The following is a 15449-nucleotide window of genomic DNA, read 5'->3' on the forward strand; positions in this document are numbered from 1 at the left end:
CATCAGCTCATTTTTAATGGCTTTCAGTGCCAACCTGTCTGGAGAGCAGCTGTTTTACTTTATCATGAAAAAATACATACTCCATCTTGGCGTAAGATTCAACCCTATCACATCGCTTGCAACATTTCTCTCTCATTCCCTCTCACTTACTCTAGTCTTAGTGAACACATATGGTTCTGGTGTTTGAAGACACACTGGCTGTATGGTCTTGATTCTTCATTGTATTAAGACGGCCTCTAGCAGTCTCTGCACTTTTGTTTGAAGTCAAAGACTTCCTATGCGTCTGCTCCTCTTGAAGTGCAGTATCAAGAGACCGATAACTTGCATGTTAATGTGGCCCATAGCGATTTAAAAAGTTCAGAAGACAATTTTTATACAATTTTTCTAAACTCCCTCCCACAGATTTTTTTTGTTTGTTTTAGATTGGTCTGTGTCTCTCAAAGCAATATAGCTGAGTACATCCAAGCCATACAAACATGGTGTATTACTTAACGGCGTCACATTCATTGTGTATAGACAAAGAGGAGGTCATGGTCAAAACGTACAAGCTGTTGTATAACAGGTCACCGATGCCCATCACTGAGTTGCAAAAGCATCTGTGCCCTCTAAATAATGTTGTATTCCAGCACTTCCATAACACTGGGATTCTGCATCATTAAACATCTAAGTGGTGTTAATGAGAGGGCAATTAAGGAAGAGGCCCAGCTCGCTGAACTAGACAATGCCAACAGTGTGCTGTCAGAAAGCTTTTCACTGAGCAAACGCCTGAAAGAACACCTTCTACTGATTCACTTGTCAGCACTTACATTTGTTATGCTTTAGAGCATTTATGTGTAATTTAGAAATAATAGGTGCATGTTTATGTACAGGCTGCTTCATTTTTAGTCAAAATATAATTTGCTTATTATGTCTTAACACAGAGACTAATGTTAATTTAGGCTCTCTTTTACTTAGTGTGTCTGCAGGGCCTCAGTCGGAGTTGAATGTATAGCAGATATTAACTCAGCACAGTATGTGTATTATTAATGTGTTTATGTGTTTAATACGCCATGATGGGTGCCATATGAATCGTTCAAGGGTGAGAACTTCCACTGTTCTGTGTGTGTGTGTGTGTGTGTGTGTGTGTGTGTGTGTGTATGTGAGAGAGAGAGAGAGAGAGAGAGAGAGTGAGAAAAGGGGGGGGGGGAGAACCAGCAGTACAATGAGAGTGTTGATAGTCTGGTGACATTAACAACTATGTGTACTCACACTGTTCACTTGCTTTTAAACATGACTTCTCATTCTAGCCCCCTGTTTATCATTTTATATATATATATATATATATATATATATATATATATATATATATATACACACACACACACACACACACACACACACACATATATATATATATATATATATATATATATATAATATTTTAATCAGACTTAATACAGTTGTGATATTGCTGAGAAAAAAATGGAATATATATATATATATATATATATATATATATATATATATATATATATGTATATGTATGTATGTATGTGTGTGTGTGTGTGTGTGTGTGTGTGTGTGTGTGTGTGTGTGTGTGTGTGTTTGTTTATGTATTTTCCATTTCTTCTCAGTAATATCACAACTGTATTAATGTCTGATTACAAATACTGTTTGCTGCTACGTTTGTGTGAAGTGAAGTCATTTGTGGGTAAAACAGGCTTTGCACTAACCTCTAATAGCCCTCATTAACAGTTATTTAAACTAATAGATTGGGCGGGGTTGGTTAAACCAACACACTTGCTCTGGAGGCCCCATGTAATTACAGATCGTATGTCGGACTGTCATTCTTTGTAACACGTTTAAAATGATCTTTTCGTTGTATGTTTCACTTGTAAAATCACAGCAGTCAAATCTCACATTGTTTATGGGGATTAGTTGACGCCAGGTGCTCCTTTAAAAAGACGTACTTCCATCTTACCAGAATCCCACGTGTTGTTTAGACTGTTTAGACACGTTGACACATCAGTATGTTGAATGGAGACGATAACTGGAGCAGTAATGGTGACTGCGACAGTAAGAAAGTTAGATCTGGCCATTGTTCAACCATATCAGCTTTGTAGACCACACATGCACTATAGACATTATTTGGCCTTACAGCAAATGAAAAAAAGAAGTGTCAGTGTAAGCCTCACTTAAGGCGGCATTTATAATGGGAACTGTTCACATAAAACCAATCCAAACAAGAGAGGAATAGGGGGAAAACAGAGACATAGTCCTGGCCAGCCGGACTGGGGTTACAGAAGGAGGTATCAGAACTGTGTATGTGCGTGAAGAGACGCTTCAGATTGAGTCTGGCTGTATATGTCCAGTCTGGTTACTCAGTGTGTTCATCAGAGCTGCATCATTACAGCTCAGGAAATACTGGTGGTGCTCTGTTAGGAGTCATACTGCTTTCATATGAGCATGGAGGTGATGAAGGAGTGGGCCTGCAGATTGAAAAAGGTTGAGGGCCTTGTATTTTATTTTTTTTGTATGTGTGTGTGCATGTACCCTTTCCCTGCCTGGCTTGCCTTCTGAAGTCTAAAATGTAAAGACCACACAGACACCTGGCAGGTCTCCATGACAGTCTAACTCTGCATGTTTCACTCCATCTCATACTCTCTCTCCCTCCCTCCCACTCTTAGTTTCTCCTAAACCTAAATGAATAGAAGAGACTGGCTGTCACCCATGCTGTCTTTTTCCTCTCTTTTCCCCATTGCTGTATTTCACTGTATTGCAGCTTGCTCTATCCAGAAACACCTAGAACACCATTGTTGCCACTGGAAGAGATTTTTTTATTATTATTATTATTGTGCACCAACACAACAATTTAGTGCTTCCACGGGATACTAAAATAAGGTCATGAACTTGTGTGTGCATGCTGTAGGCTATTACACTGTTTGTATGTTTAATTCACTATTTTGAGTTGTCAAATGAATAAATTAGTGGCAATGTATAGGATCACCTGTAAAGAAAACATACCCATGGTTTAAACAATAAGCTGTTACACTTACAGCACAATTTAAGTAAGTGTTGTTCATAATTTTATCCCTAAAAAAAACTGTCCTTGAGATAAGCATTGTCTCATATTAACTGACACATTGAAGTCTGAAAATTTGAAGTCTTAAACTGCACTTAAACTGTCAGACAGTGGCACTGGATGTAATACTGCATTTCATTTGAACTGATATCATGCAAGAAAAATGGGCATAAGGTCAGAATCATGCCTAACTGAGACACACCTCTGTTTTAGGCAAACCCAGCCCTGCGCACACAACTCCTGCAATACTGTCTGTGTCACTTCCTTTCGAGGTCTGAATACCCATGTGCACAATTTTGGTCGCAAATCCTCATTTCATACAAGTAACTCAAATCTAAATACTGCCCATACTGCTAATTTTCCTCTTTATATGCAGCCATAATAGTTGAGCAGTTGAGGCTTTGAGAGTTAAGGCTTTCCTCTAAAGTCCGGTATTGGTGTAGTTCTGGGAATTAAACTCAAAACCTTCTGCTGCAGAGCACAGTTAAGTCAGTTGTGAAATCACTACGCAGCTCAGGTCAGCCAATCTTAGTTTTTATTCAATCTATTATCCTTTCTCTTGCCTTTGCCTTTTTCTATTATTACTCTCCTGATTCCTTTCTTACTCCATCAGAGCTGCTGCATTTGTTTATCGTTGTTAGTCATGATGACCAAATATGCTGATGTGGGAGCATGAAGGGGCGGGGGGATAACCTCAGATGGTATCTCTTTCTTATTTAATTTATTGCAATGTTTCAGGTTTAGTCCATGTAATTGGGCTGTTTTTTTATTATTATCAGAGAACATATAACAGGATGGCTAGAGATGTTATCTTGGAATTACCTTTACAGACTCATAAGTATTTAGACCTGAGCTCTGAAATCAGGCCTGTGTCAGCTGGAGGTTACATATCTCACCAGTAATGTTTGGCCATGGTCCCACTGGGCCAGTCAAGCATCTGGAATGAGTGTGTCCGTGCTTCCGCTGCATGATTGGACAGGGAAGTGTTGGCTATCGAAAATCTCACCCCGTTGTCTGGGAGATGATGGGAATGTTTGGGACTTTCCCCCCCAGCAGTGATATCATCTGGTTTCCTGACTCTCTTAAATACCTCCACTCATTCAGGCCCTAATTCCCCCTGCACCAGCTGACAAAGCTTGTTTCCAACTTTGCATAGTGTCTAGAGGTGTGCTGTGAAAGAAAGAGCGGGGACATTTTGCTCCTCAACTCATACATCACAGTGTTTGGAAGGATATGCCCATATAATTACCATCATTATATAATTTTCACTTTTATTATAATCATTGTGGTACAATATGTGCTTGTTTGCTAATGCTTATGCTGTGCAATTATAAATTAATTAAACCCAAGATTGTTTTTCTTCCATTAGCAGGACTTTAAATCAATAATTTATCATTTAATCACTAATCAACATTAAATAGTCTTCAGTCAGTTCTGTCTTATATGGCAAGATCACTACCATTACAGTCTAAAGTCTATGGTTCCCTCGGTTTGAGTTGATGGTGTCTTGAACCTGCACCTAAAATTATGAAAATCACCCTCCATAACTGCAATAGTACGTGCAGTTATTGTATGTAGTATATTGATTATGCAAAGCAGACTTTTTTTTATTGCTGTAAAAAAAAATTAAATGCCTACTTGGACATAATACCTATCAGGTATCATGTACATCAATCAGCCATAACATTAAAACCACTGAAAGGTGACGTGAATAACACTGATTATCTCATTGATTATGTTACAATGGCACCTGTCAAGGAGTGGGATATATTAGGCAGCATGTGAACAGTCACTTCTCCAAGTTGGTGTGTGTGAAGAAGATGCAGGAAAGATGGGCAAGCATAAGGACCTGAGCGACTTTGACAAGGGCAAAATTATGAAGGCTTGCCTGTCTGGTCCGATCCCACAGAAGAGCTACTGTAGCACTAATTGCTGAAAAAGTTAATGCTGGCTATGTTATAAAGTTGTCAGAATGCACAGTGCATCTCAGCTTGCAGCGTATGGGGCTGCGTAGCCGCAGGCCGTTCAGAATGCCCATGCTGACCCCTGTCCATTGCTGATCTACAAAGGGCACGTGAGCATCCGATCTGTACCAGGGAGCACTGGAAGAAGGTGGCCTGGTCTGATGAATCATGTTTTCTTTTGCATCATGTGGATGGCCAGGTGCATGTACGTCACTTACCTGGGGAAGAGATGTCACTAGGATGCACTATGGGAAGAAGGCAAACTGGCGGAGGCACTGTGATGCTCTGGGCAATGTTCTGCTGGGAAATGTGGATGTTACTTTTAGACGTACCACCTACCGAAACATTGTTGCAGACCAAGATTTATACACACAGTTCTTTATTACAGTTACATTTTTGGAACAGATTTGTTATGCATTTTCCGGCATAATTGAGGAGGAAAATTTTGTATTTTGTACCATTTCAAGAGAATACGCATTTATTAATTTAATAATTTATTCATTTACTTTTATAATGTGTTTTTTAAATAAATACAACTAAGTAGCAAAGATATAACTTCATACCACCGACCCTAAAAGAAAGCTCATCATTTGGCTAGAAGAAGTTAAAGGTTTGAAATATGTTCAAAAAGAAAACTATTACCAACATATAATGTTAAAATTGCCCTATTGTATTCTTTTCCAGCATGTTAAAAATGCACATATTCTACATTTTCCCCTTTACATCCATTTATACCATCATAATTGAGCCATCCATCCATCCATCCATTTTCCCTGTACCGCTTATCCTTCAGGGTCGCAGGGAACCTGGAGCCTATCCCAGGGAGCATGGGGCACCGGCCGAGGTACACCCTGGACAGGGTGCCAATCCATCGCAGGGCACAATCACACACACACTCACACACCCATTCATAAACTACTGACACTTTGGACACGCCAATCAGCCTACCATGCATGTCTTTGGACGGGGGGAGGAAACCGGAGTACCCGGAGGAAACCCCCGGAGAACATGCAAACTCTGCACACACAGGGCTGTGGTGGGAATCGAACCCCCGACCCTGGAGGTGTGAATATTTATTTATTTATTTATTTAAATGACTTCAGTTCTGATTCACTGCTCCGTATTGTATTTCAACAAAAAATTTATTTAGACTATTTAGTTGAGGATAGTCTAGGATGAAATATTCACAGAATAGCAGTGATGTGTAAATGTCAGTCACAACTATGAATAATTAAATGGCTGATTGTGCAGCATAGTTTTATATATATATATATATATATATATATATATATATATATATATATATATATATATATATATATACTGTATGGATTGCAGGTGGAAGAAACTTTGACAGGGTACATCAACCACTTATTTAAAAAAAAAAAAAAAAAAAAAGCAGGAACATTCTGGTTTTCCATGACATGGACACTTTAAACTTCTGTTCTTATCCATCATATGTCATGATTAAAAAAATTTCTTTGTCAACATTTTAACCATATTATGAAAATATATTATTTTGAGGGTTAACCACAGTTTCTTTGAGATCATGGCTGATAAATTCTGATGAAAAACTGCTAGATTCACATAATTGCATGTATATGTAAGTATATGTGTACACCACATTCCAAATACTTTAACAGTTGCCATATACAGTGCTTGATGGCGGCTTCCTCGCCTTCTGCTCAGCCCTCATCAAGCTGTCAGTCCAAAATCAGTTTTGATGAGGGTCCACTTGGACTCCAAGCACAGGGCATCACTTTATATGGAGCCTAGAAAATAAGCATACACAATTCACAACTTTTTCCAGAGATTTTACATCCCGGGGATTAATTTTTGTTTGGGAAAAGGGCTTGTTCAATGAATGAAGTTGGACTCTATGGAGGTTTGGGCTCCTTCTATGTCGCAGTGCTCACTAGCTTCAGTCACACCAATAGACACTGAAGTAAAGCTCGTAAAGTCATACACATGACCTGGAGTATTAAATATCTATTACATATAATCTGTCATCTACTATCCCCCTGCTTCCCAGTAATATGTCCACTGTGGAATAAATACTGTCACTCTGTCTCTCTCAGTGGGCACGCTGTCTTATTGTTCTCTTCACAATGAGTGTAGTCTAGATCCTGTCTTAGTTGGGGTCTCTGTGCCAACTGGAACATTTCCAGTTTCAGCAGGAGTTTTTGTCCCTCTCCTGTTTGATATTTACTTTACTGCCTTCTCTGGAAAGCTGGTACTAGACAGACAAACAGCACTGTTTTAATGGCCAAGAGGGCTGGGGGTAGTGCAGCTTGGGGCCTCTCTCCTCTTTTTATCCCTCTTCTGCTATGGGTTGAGCCGGCACGGGATACCTGTGGGCTCTTAAATAATCTTGTTATAACTCTCCTGTAAAGCATTTGGCAGTATGAACCCTTTGTGCCTACAGATCCAACTGTATGGGTAGTAAAGGAAGGATGAGACCTGGGGATTTTGACTTGCATGGCATAAAGTGTCTTTCACCTGCTTTGACCCTGTACATTAACAGTCTGGACAATGCTGAATGTGGAATATGGAAAATGTGAAGCTCAGCAGGGGTAAGCTAAAGTACATTAAACAGCTCTTTTGTTGTGGAGCCACTGATCATTTTTGACTTTAAGGGCGGAATGATAGCAATAGAGTACATTAATAAGAAAAGCCGAACATGCCAGAGGGCCGAATGAAACGCTCATGCAGAAGGAAATGGAACACTTGTCCCATTTTTATCCATCGCTAGCCATCCGAGAAGCCTGCCATACTCCAAATGGAAGTTAACTGTACGCCTGTACCTATTAATACACATGGTGAATTATATTAGACAGCAGCCTTCATCAAAACTTTAATGAACTACAGTTCTTGTGCTTAGGCAAAACATCATATTTCTGTCACTGTGTTGCCACTCTGAGGAATTACTGTGTTTATATAATGAATAATTCAGAAAACAGCATAGCCCTAAGTTGTAATTCATCTTCTTCTGAGGGACTGCATTAATATCTACTATGTAGGAGCTTGCCTAGTTTACTTCTATTGCCATTTGAAACTGTATCAAAGCTTAAAGATGAAATGCTTTCTACTTTGCGTAATGTATATGACGCTGTTTGAAGTGAATATGGTAATGAAACAGTTATGCAGTGGCATGGCCAGGGTCCCAACGCCATCAACTCACACACCGTCTCGTCTAAATTGCAGGGCACAGGCCGAAGTTGGACGATTCACCGAAGGCGGGCCTGTTCTCTGACCGCCTGAGCGAGCTAGAACGCATCCGACAGAGCACCATGAGGGTGGCTGTGCCAACACAAACCCCCCGGACTTCACTCAACACCACCAACTCGTTCTCTCCTCAGGGCCAGGGCCAAATCTCAGGTATGGGCAAGTTTAAGTTCCTGAACTTTTTACACTCAACTGTGCCACTGCATAAATTAAATTCATTGCGGTACCATGGTACATCTTTTTACAATTTAAATTATTAATAAATGTTTACATAGATCATTTCATTTTATTCAAATAAGCAAAAATACAGCTGTGCTAAGTTTCCACCAAAGCTGTAAATTATGCTACCGGATATGTTTGTGGAGACTAAAATGAGGGGTGATTAGCAAAGAAAAACAGTACAGTGCACCCTGTACCTAGAGAATGGAGGCACATATCATTTATCCTTAATTACTGCTCTAAACATCCTAAGTCAACTGAGAACACGTACCATCATTCCTGCACCTCTTTCTTTTAGCTCGCTGTTAAAAGACAAGCTTCTTTGGATGATATCGTACACTCTAAACACTTGGGAAAAGGTTAAAAAGTTTCCAGTATTATTCCACTAATATTCTCAAGCATTTAAAAGTTAAAAAGTAAATGATTTGAACTGAAATCTGATAATGAGGGTTTTTTTTTTTATGTTTTCCTCAATTCATTTGAATTCATATTCAAAAAAAAAAAAAAAAAAAAAACACAGAAAAATTATTGATTTAATTGGTACCTGGGCAAAAAGGTAGTTAATAAGAGTACTAATTGACCTATTTTTACTCAGGTAAATTACACATCCCCTAAAATGCTACTTAAGTATATTAACAAAATGATTTAAGTGCTCTCCACCTCAGCCTGCATCTACTATTGCATCAGTAATATGAAACAAGACATAACATTATTACTCTTATACATACAGTGTATATCTTATATACAGTAACCACACAGTGTAAAAAAAAAAAAAAAACACGAGGATTAATCTGTGGAAATAATGCTCCGTCTCTTTGTTTGGTCACACATGGTCAGACCCACGGCAGTCACAGTCGTCCCCTCCGTGGTTTAATGACCAAGCGTATTCATCGTACCTGAGCCCCATGGCGTCCCCCTCGGTGCACTCTACAACCCCTCTGTCCTCCAGTCGTGCCACCGGCCTGCCTTCCATCAACGATGTTCCCCGCCGCCTGCCAGGTAACCTCCAGCCTCAGGCCCCTGCAGGTGCGGCCCCTAACCCTCTCCACCTCCGCTGTCATGGCCTCGCCGCCAAACAGCAAGAGACATATGTTCAGATTTTTTTGTAGGATGCCAAAAGCTTGTTTTTTGGGAACAAAATTATTGGCTTGTCATGGTTTGTCAGAGCGGTGTGCTCACATTTATAAATATTAAGAGAAAAGATAATTTCCTTTGTAGAAGATCAGCATCTCATCTACTCCGCTTGCTCATTTTTAGCTATAACAATTGAATGTTTTTGAGGGTTAGTATTGCATCATCCCTCTTCTATTTTGTATTTGTAAATGATTTAGTTGTGTCAAACTCATGGTAAAAAAATATTTAGATCCACTTGCTGCTCAGGCTTTAATTAATTACAACCACGATCTGACATTAGCTTTCAGTTTTCATTGGCTTGTTTGTCTGAGGATGTGAAAAAAAAACAGTCCTTCTTGAAACTTCCACCTCCAGAGATTGATTGAAAGACTTTTTTTCTGAAGCAGAAAAAAGAGATTGTTTCCGTTTTCCTCCACCAGTTTCTTTGATCCTGTGCCGAATATGGTTAATAACAGAGTAAGACATAATAACAGGCCAGTAGCAGGCAAATTAAGCAGCTTTATAGCGATTCGGTTCCGAAAGATCCTGCCAGGGAGCCTGAGCCCAGTTGGTGCTGAATCTAATATGCTAATTTGTCCTCTTTTGCCCTGCACCCGCCCAAACACATACGTTTAAAGCTTAAATGTGGGCAGACGACTTTCTCCCTCCAAGCACCTGTTTGAGCCGGGGCCAGGTGACTGTTTTTAAAGTCTTTTTTAAAACCTTCCCTCCTCCCGTTTTCTTTCTTTCTTTCTTTCTTTCTTGTGAGCCCAAAGCAACTGTAAGCAATTAAACAAGCGGCTCCCTGGTGTTACTGCTGCTTGGCAGCTTTTGGACGCCTGCCACCTGTCCTGTCAGGTTCGATTAGGCTGGTTTTGTCAGCCTGTAGCTTGTTGCATGACGCACTCAAAGCTCTTGCTGCTAATGACAGCCATTATCTAAGATAAGGCCAGTCTTGTTTGACACATCCTGCTGCCAGAGAAGCAAACTACAGTTCAGAAAATCCTCCTGTTAAATGCGGATGCTGTTGTCAAATGGCATTAGACTCTGCTGTCATCTGAAGTTGACAGTGTAATACTTCCTAAAAGCATATTTGCTGTGTATGGCAAATAGACCAAATGAACCTTTGCTTAGTGCCTCTTAAACATGGAAAGCATACTTAGATGTATGAACTAGCATCTGGTTTTGAGTCCAGTGCTGTCTAGCATCAGTGACTGTTTAAATACAGCCCAAACATAGCCTTTATGTGTACATGTGTGTAAAAAAGGGGGGTTGCACTTTTAGCTGTTCTGCCCATTATTCAGAGCACACACTCTCTGTTGCCTCGGGCTTGAGAACTATTATTCCAAGAGTTTCAAATCAAAGAGGTTTAATATAAAAGGGGGGAAATGTGCGTGGGGGAAACACTGTTAGTGAGTCCAGGACATGAGGGTCTTAGCGACAATTCACGCCTCTGCAACGCACCCACACATAATCATAGTCCCCCTTAGCACAGACATGGTGACAGGAAAGACGCCTAGTGATTTATGATAAGCATACTGCATCAAGAAAGGGGTTTTGGGGGGCTGCTGGTGCCAAAATGGCCCATTAGTGGTTTCGTGACTTTTAAGGTTAACAAGAGAGCATGTGAAGGACAGAGGGCCGGGTGTATGGGGTTCTAGCCTGGGCTCAGAACGTATAAGATACCAGGAGCCACATCTGAGGCTGAGACTGATCGTCTCCCCATGATGCTTCAAACACCTCACAAAACACTTCCAAATGTGTGACTGCTTATGCAACCTAACTGCACTTTTAACATGGGCACACACACAATTTACTGAAGACATGCACATACCTAACTGAACACGGACCAGTTTAAACATGTGCAGACTCACATAAACAAGCATATAAATAAGCCTGGAAATGCAGACGCAGAAGATGAGAGACTTATAACCATACACATGAATACACATACACACGAGCTGGTCTGAGGAAATGAAGGGAAAAATCCATAAACATATTTAGCCAATCCAAGAGACATCGTGGTCATTGTGCAGTGTTGGGATTCAGAGCATAATTTGGGAGAAACACGTTTTTATTCGTATTTAGAGCAAGCTGACCTGAGATACTGTATTAAAGTACAGTGGCTATTAAAGTAGATAAAACCAAAGTGACGGTTATGTAACATGGATATTGTCCACTTATCTTTTATGCCCAGAGCCATATGTTTAAACAATGCCAATCCTTCCCACACATCCGGAAACCTCTACTAAAATCTGTACACCAAGTTTATTAGCCCTGAAGCCACTTTAATACCACAGACATGGTGACTTTAATACCAGAGACCAGGACATCCCTCAGTGTACTATATGTTTTTATATGTTCTTATTTTGACCTTATTCATTTCTTTTTATTACCTTTTATTACGGTATTTCTTTAATACTTAATGTCTGGTGCAATTTTTTGCTGTTTATGTGTGTAGAAAATGCAGCTATAGAAACACATGAATTTCCCTTTGGGATAAATAAAGTATCTATCTATCTATCTATCTATCTATCTATCTATCTATCTTTCTATCTATCTATCTATCTCTATCTAACAGACTGACTGTCTCACTGTCTGACCATCTGTATGTCTATAAACTCAATTTGTAGAAAACATCATTTGAATTATAATAAAAATAAAAAGGATATATCCTCATTTAATTTTTAACTTTGTGGAGTTTATGTAATTTGTTGAATTTATTTTTAAAAAATCATTTATATATATATATATATATATATATATATATATATATATATATATATATATATATATATACACACACACACACTCTTTTTTTTGTAGAGGAAATGTTATCCTAAACAGTTTATATTATTAAGAGTGCATGTACTGTGTTGTGCGCAGGTTCAACAGATCTGACTCCTTTCCCTGGGCAGTTTGAGCGCCAGTTCCCCGGATTCTCCTCCCTCACTGAGAGCCGATTCTCCAGCCCACGGATGCACTACCCGGCAACGTTTACCTACACGCCCACCCCTGTCACCACAGGCATGTCTCTGGGCAGTGCCCATTACCACACATATCTGCCCCCGCCATACCCAGGCTCCACTCAGAGCCAGAGTGGACCATTCCAGAGCAGCAGCACCCCCTATCTCTACTATGGGGCCTCCTCTGGCTCCTACCAATTCTCGATGGTACCTGGGGGGGATCGCTCACCCTCCAGGATGCTGCCCACCTGCACTAGTGCCTCCACGGGTGCCTCGTTGATCAATGCCAGTCTTCCCGTGCAGGCTGATGGAGGGAGCGGTGTGGAGGAGGACGGTAGCCACAGCAACTCTCCAACTGTGCTCAATCCAGCAGGGAGAATGGATGAAGGAGTGTGGCGGCCATATTGACGGAATCAAAACAAAACAAAAAAAAAAACAGGACCATGTGCCTGTCAGACAGGTGAAATTCAAACCAGAGACATGGTTTTAAAGCACAAACCCTACCAGGACCCTGGTCCTATCTTGCTGAGACATTCTCTTTTGCCTTGTTTATTTTTAATCTTCATAAAATATGTCACTTTTGAGGAGTATTTATGGAACAAGGTTCTTCAAAGGGTATTTAAGTAGAAACTCTCATGGCAGTTATTGTTATTTGTATACCTGTAATACAAATTCCATTCCTCTGAAACCAATAGCTTATAGATAAAACGTGTATGGTTAGAAAAAGCTATGAGTGGTTTGTTAGCTCTTTGAAAGAAAAAAAAAAGGTACACAGCCTTAACATATGTTTTACATGCAGTTTAAAGCACTGAGCAGCAGTTGGTTTCAATTGAATATGTCAAACCAAATTTGTTTTTTAGGAATAATTTTCTTTTTTTTTTTTAACTTAAGTAATTTAAATTATGCATATTTGATGAACAAATATTGAGTTGTAAGTTATAAAGCCATAACTTAAGTAATGTATTTGAACTTGATTCATAGACGGAATATTTTTGTAATGCATCTATGTTCAAGTTAATAATGAAATTGATATGTAATTTAAAGATACATTTTCTGTGCCTTAAGCCATTTTTTAAAACTATTTTTCTTCTGTGTATACTGAGATAGGTCTCCTATATCTGCATATAGTACATTATGAAAAGTTCTATTCTTATATAGCAGATAGTCTTGCCAGTCTTAATTATTGCTTTATTGCTCAGTACAAAAAAGCTCTGATGCTATTTCATGTTTGAATTCAAACCAAAAAAGGCCACATTCATTTAGAAACTGTTTATTGATTATACCATACTTCTTTCAATTTGTATGCATCATGCTCAGATATATCTGTCAGCGTTAAACCTAGTGTAAGCTGAAAACGGTTGCAGTCCATTTGGACAGAAATAAGGGCTATAACAGGAAAACTACTAAAGCCTCTGCACATTAAGGGGCCTGCTGTGCACCCACCTGAAGACTGGATCAGTTTACTGGAGCCTAATGAAAGCCACACATGACGTGAAAATATCGTTTATCCTCAATATGGTATTGCTCAGTGTAATGGCAGCTAAAATCCTCCCCATGGAACATCAGTGATTTTTGATATGTCTGAATTCAATTTAGGTACATTTTTGGCTAATCTATACTTTTGCTGGAGATTACGGTTGCACATTGTTATTTGTTTTAATTATTAAAGTAATCCAATGCCCTCTGTAGCTATTGATCCAAGACCAGAATTAAGTCCCGGACTAGATTCTCTGAATCAGCTCTATGTCCACTTTGGTATTAATGCTGTTTTTAGTAACAAAAAAGCAAGATAAATGTATTTACTGTAGGTTTAAATAGCACTTGTTCGAGTTTAAAATTGTGTAATATTGTGGTATGACAACCAAGCCTACCCGTTTCACTTATTCCAGACTGGATTTTTTTTAATTATTATTATTTTTTAATAATATGTAGGGTTTTGTTTACCCTTCATGCAATGTTCTGTGCAGTCATTCCAGCAACAGTTAGACTCATCTTTTCATTTGTTTTACTACAGTGCCTTATATTATACACCGCACACAAACAGAGAAACAGTGTAATGGGTACGTTGTGTGTCAAATTCAGATGTATGCATTTATGAGACTTGGAATGCTACTGTATAAAGCATGTTTCTAAAGATCAGTTTTCTCAGAAAGATAAGCAAAGCACTTAGTCATTTATGCAGTTCAATCATGTCAACACGCCACTCAGTTTAATGGGCTTAACTGTACTGATGTTACCCGGAAATGTTCTAATTTGAATTCTAGGTTTCTAAGGAACATACAGGAGACATACAATTTACACTATTTGTTATCTCTGGTGAGTTATGATCAGTTCTGTCAAATAAATATGTCATTGTATGGACCTGAGTATCTGTGAGAGTGGGCAGAGATGAAAATTTGTTTACAAAGTGTTTACAATATTGTGAGTGTAGATAGTTATTGTATGAGGAAAATATACCCCCACTGCATTTGTGCTTATTATTCATTTTCCTTTTTCCTAAAATATTTATCCTCCCTGGTTAATCTACCAGAAGGGGCGGGAATGTCGGGTCGGTGGATGTTTTATGAGCTAATTTCTCTTTGGAGCGTGCATGCTTTGCTTCACTTGCACAAATGTGTTTTATTTATCATGTTTCTGGCCTTAAAGTTATGTGTCTTCCTTCATTTTTAAACAATGGCTACAGGGAATGACTATCATGACAACAATGAGCTAAATTGGCATTTATTAATAATGTATATTGTACTTGTTTTCTTTTATAAGGAAAATAAAAAATACTTATTGCAACAACTTTGTCGTTCTCCAGCAGCTCAGGTGGCAATCTTGACATTGCTTTACCTCGAGCTTTCTGCCACTTCTGTGGGGGTTTTTTTCCTCTTAAGCATTCCAGAGTGTATACACCCT

The 15449-nt window shown here is 39.1% G+C and overlaps 1 protein-coding gene across 3 annotated transcripts in view; it reads left to right on the plus strand.

Annotated features, from left to right (window-relative positions):
- runx2b (RUNX family transcription factor 2b) overlaps nt 1-15115 on the plus strand; it is a 33085-nt gene extending 17970 nt beyond the window's left edge. For 2 of the 3 annotated variants that reach the window (XM_017456592.3, XM_017456590.3), the window contains 3 exons: nt 8230-8403; nt 9307-9495; nt 12469-15115. In XM_017456592.3, coding sequence (XP_017312081.1) covers nt 8230-8403; nt 9307-9495; nt 12469-12956 — 851 coding nt within the window. In that variant the 3' untranslated portion in view covers nt 12957-15115. The remainder of the gene's footprint in view (nt 1-8229; nt 8404-9306; nt 9496-12468) is intronic. The other variant, XM_017456593.3, reaches the window with a different exon arrangement.
- The last annotated feature ends 334 nt before the right edge of the window (nt 15116-15449 follow it).

The sequence above is a fragment of the Ictalurus punctatus genome, chromosome 25 (assembly GCF_001660625.3).
Source record: "Ictalurus punctatus breed USDA103 chromosome 25, Coco_2.0, whole genome shotgun sequence".
NCBI classification, from domain to species: Eukaryota; Metazoa; Chordata; class Actinopteri; order Siluriformes; family Ictaluridae; genus Ictalurus; species Ictalurus punctatus.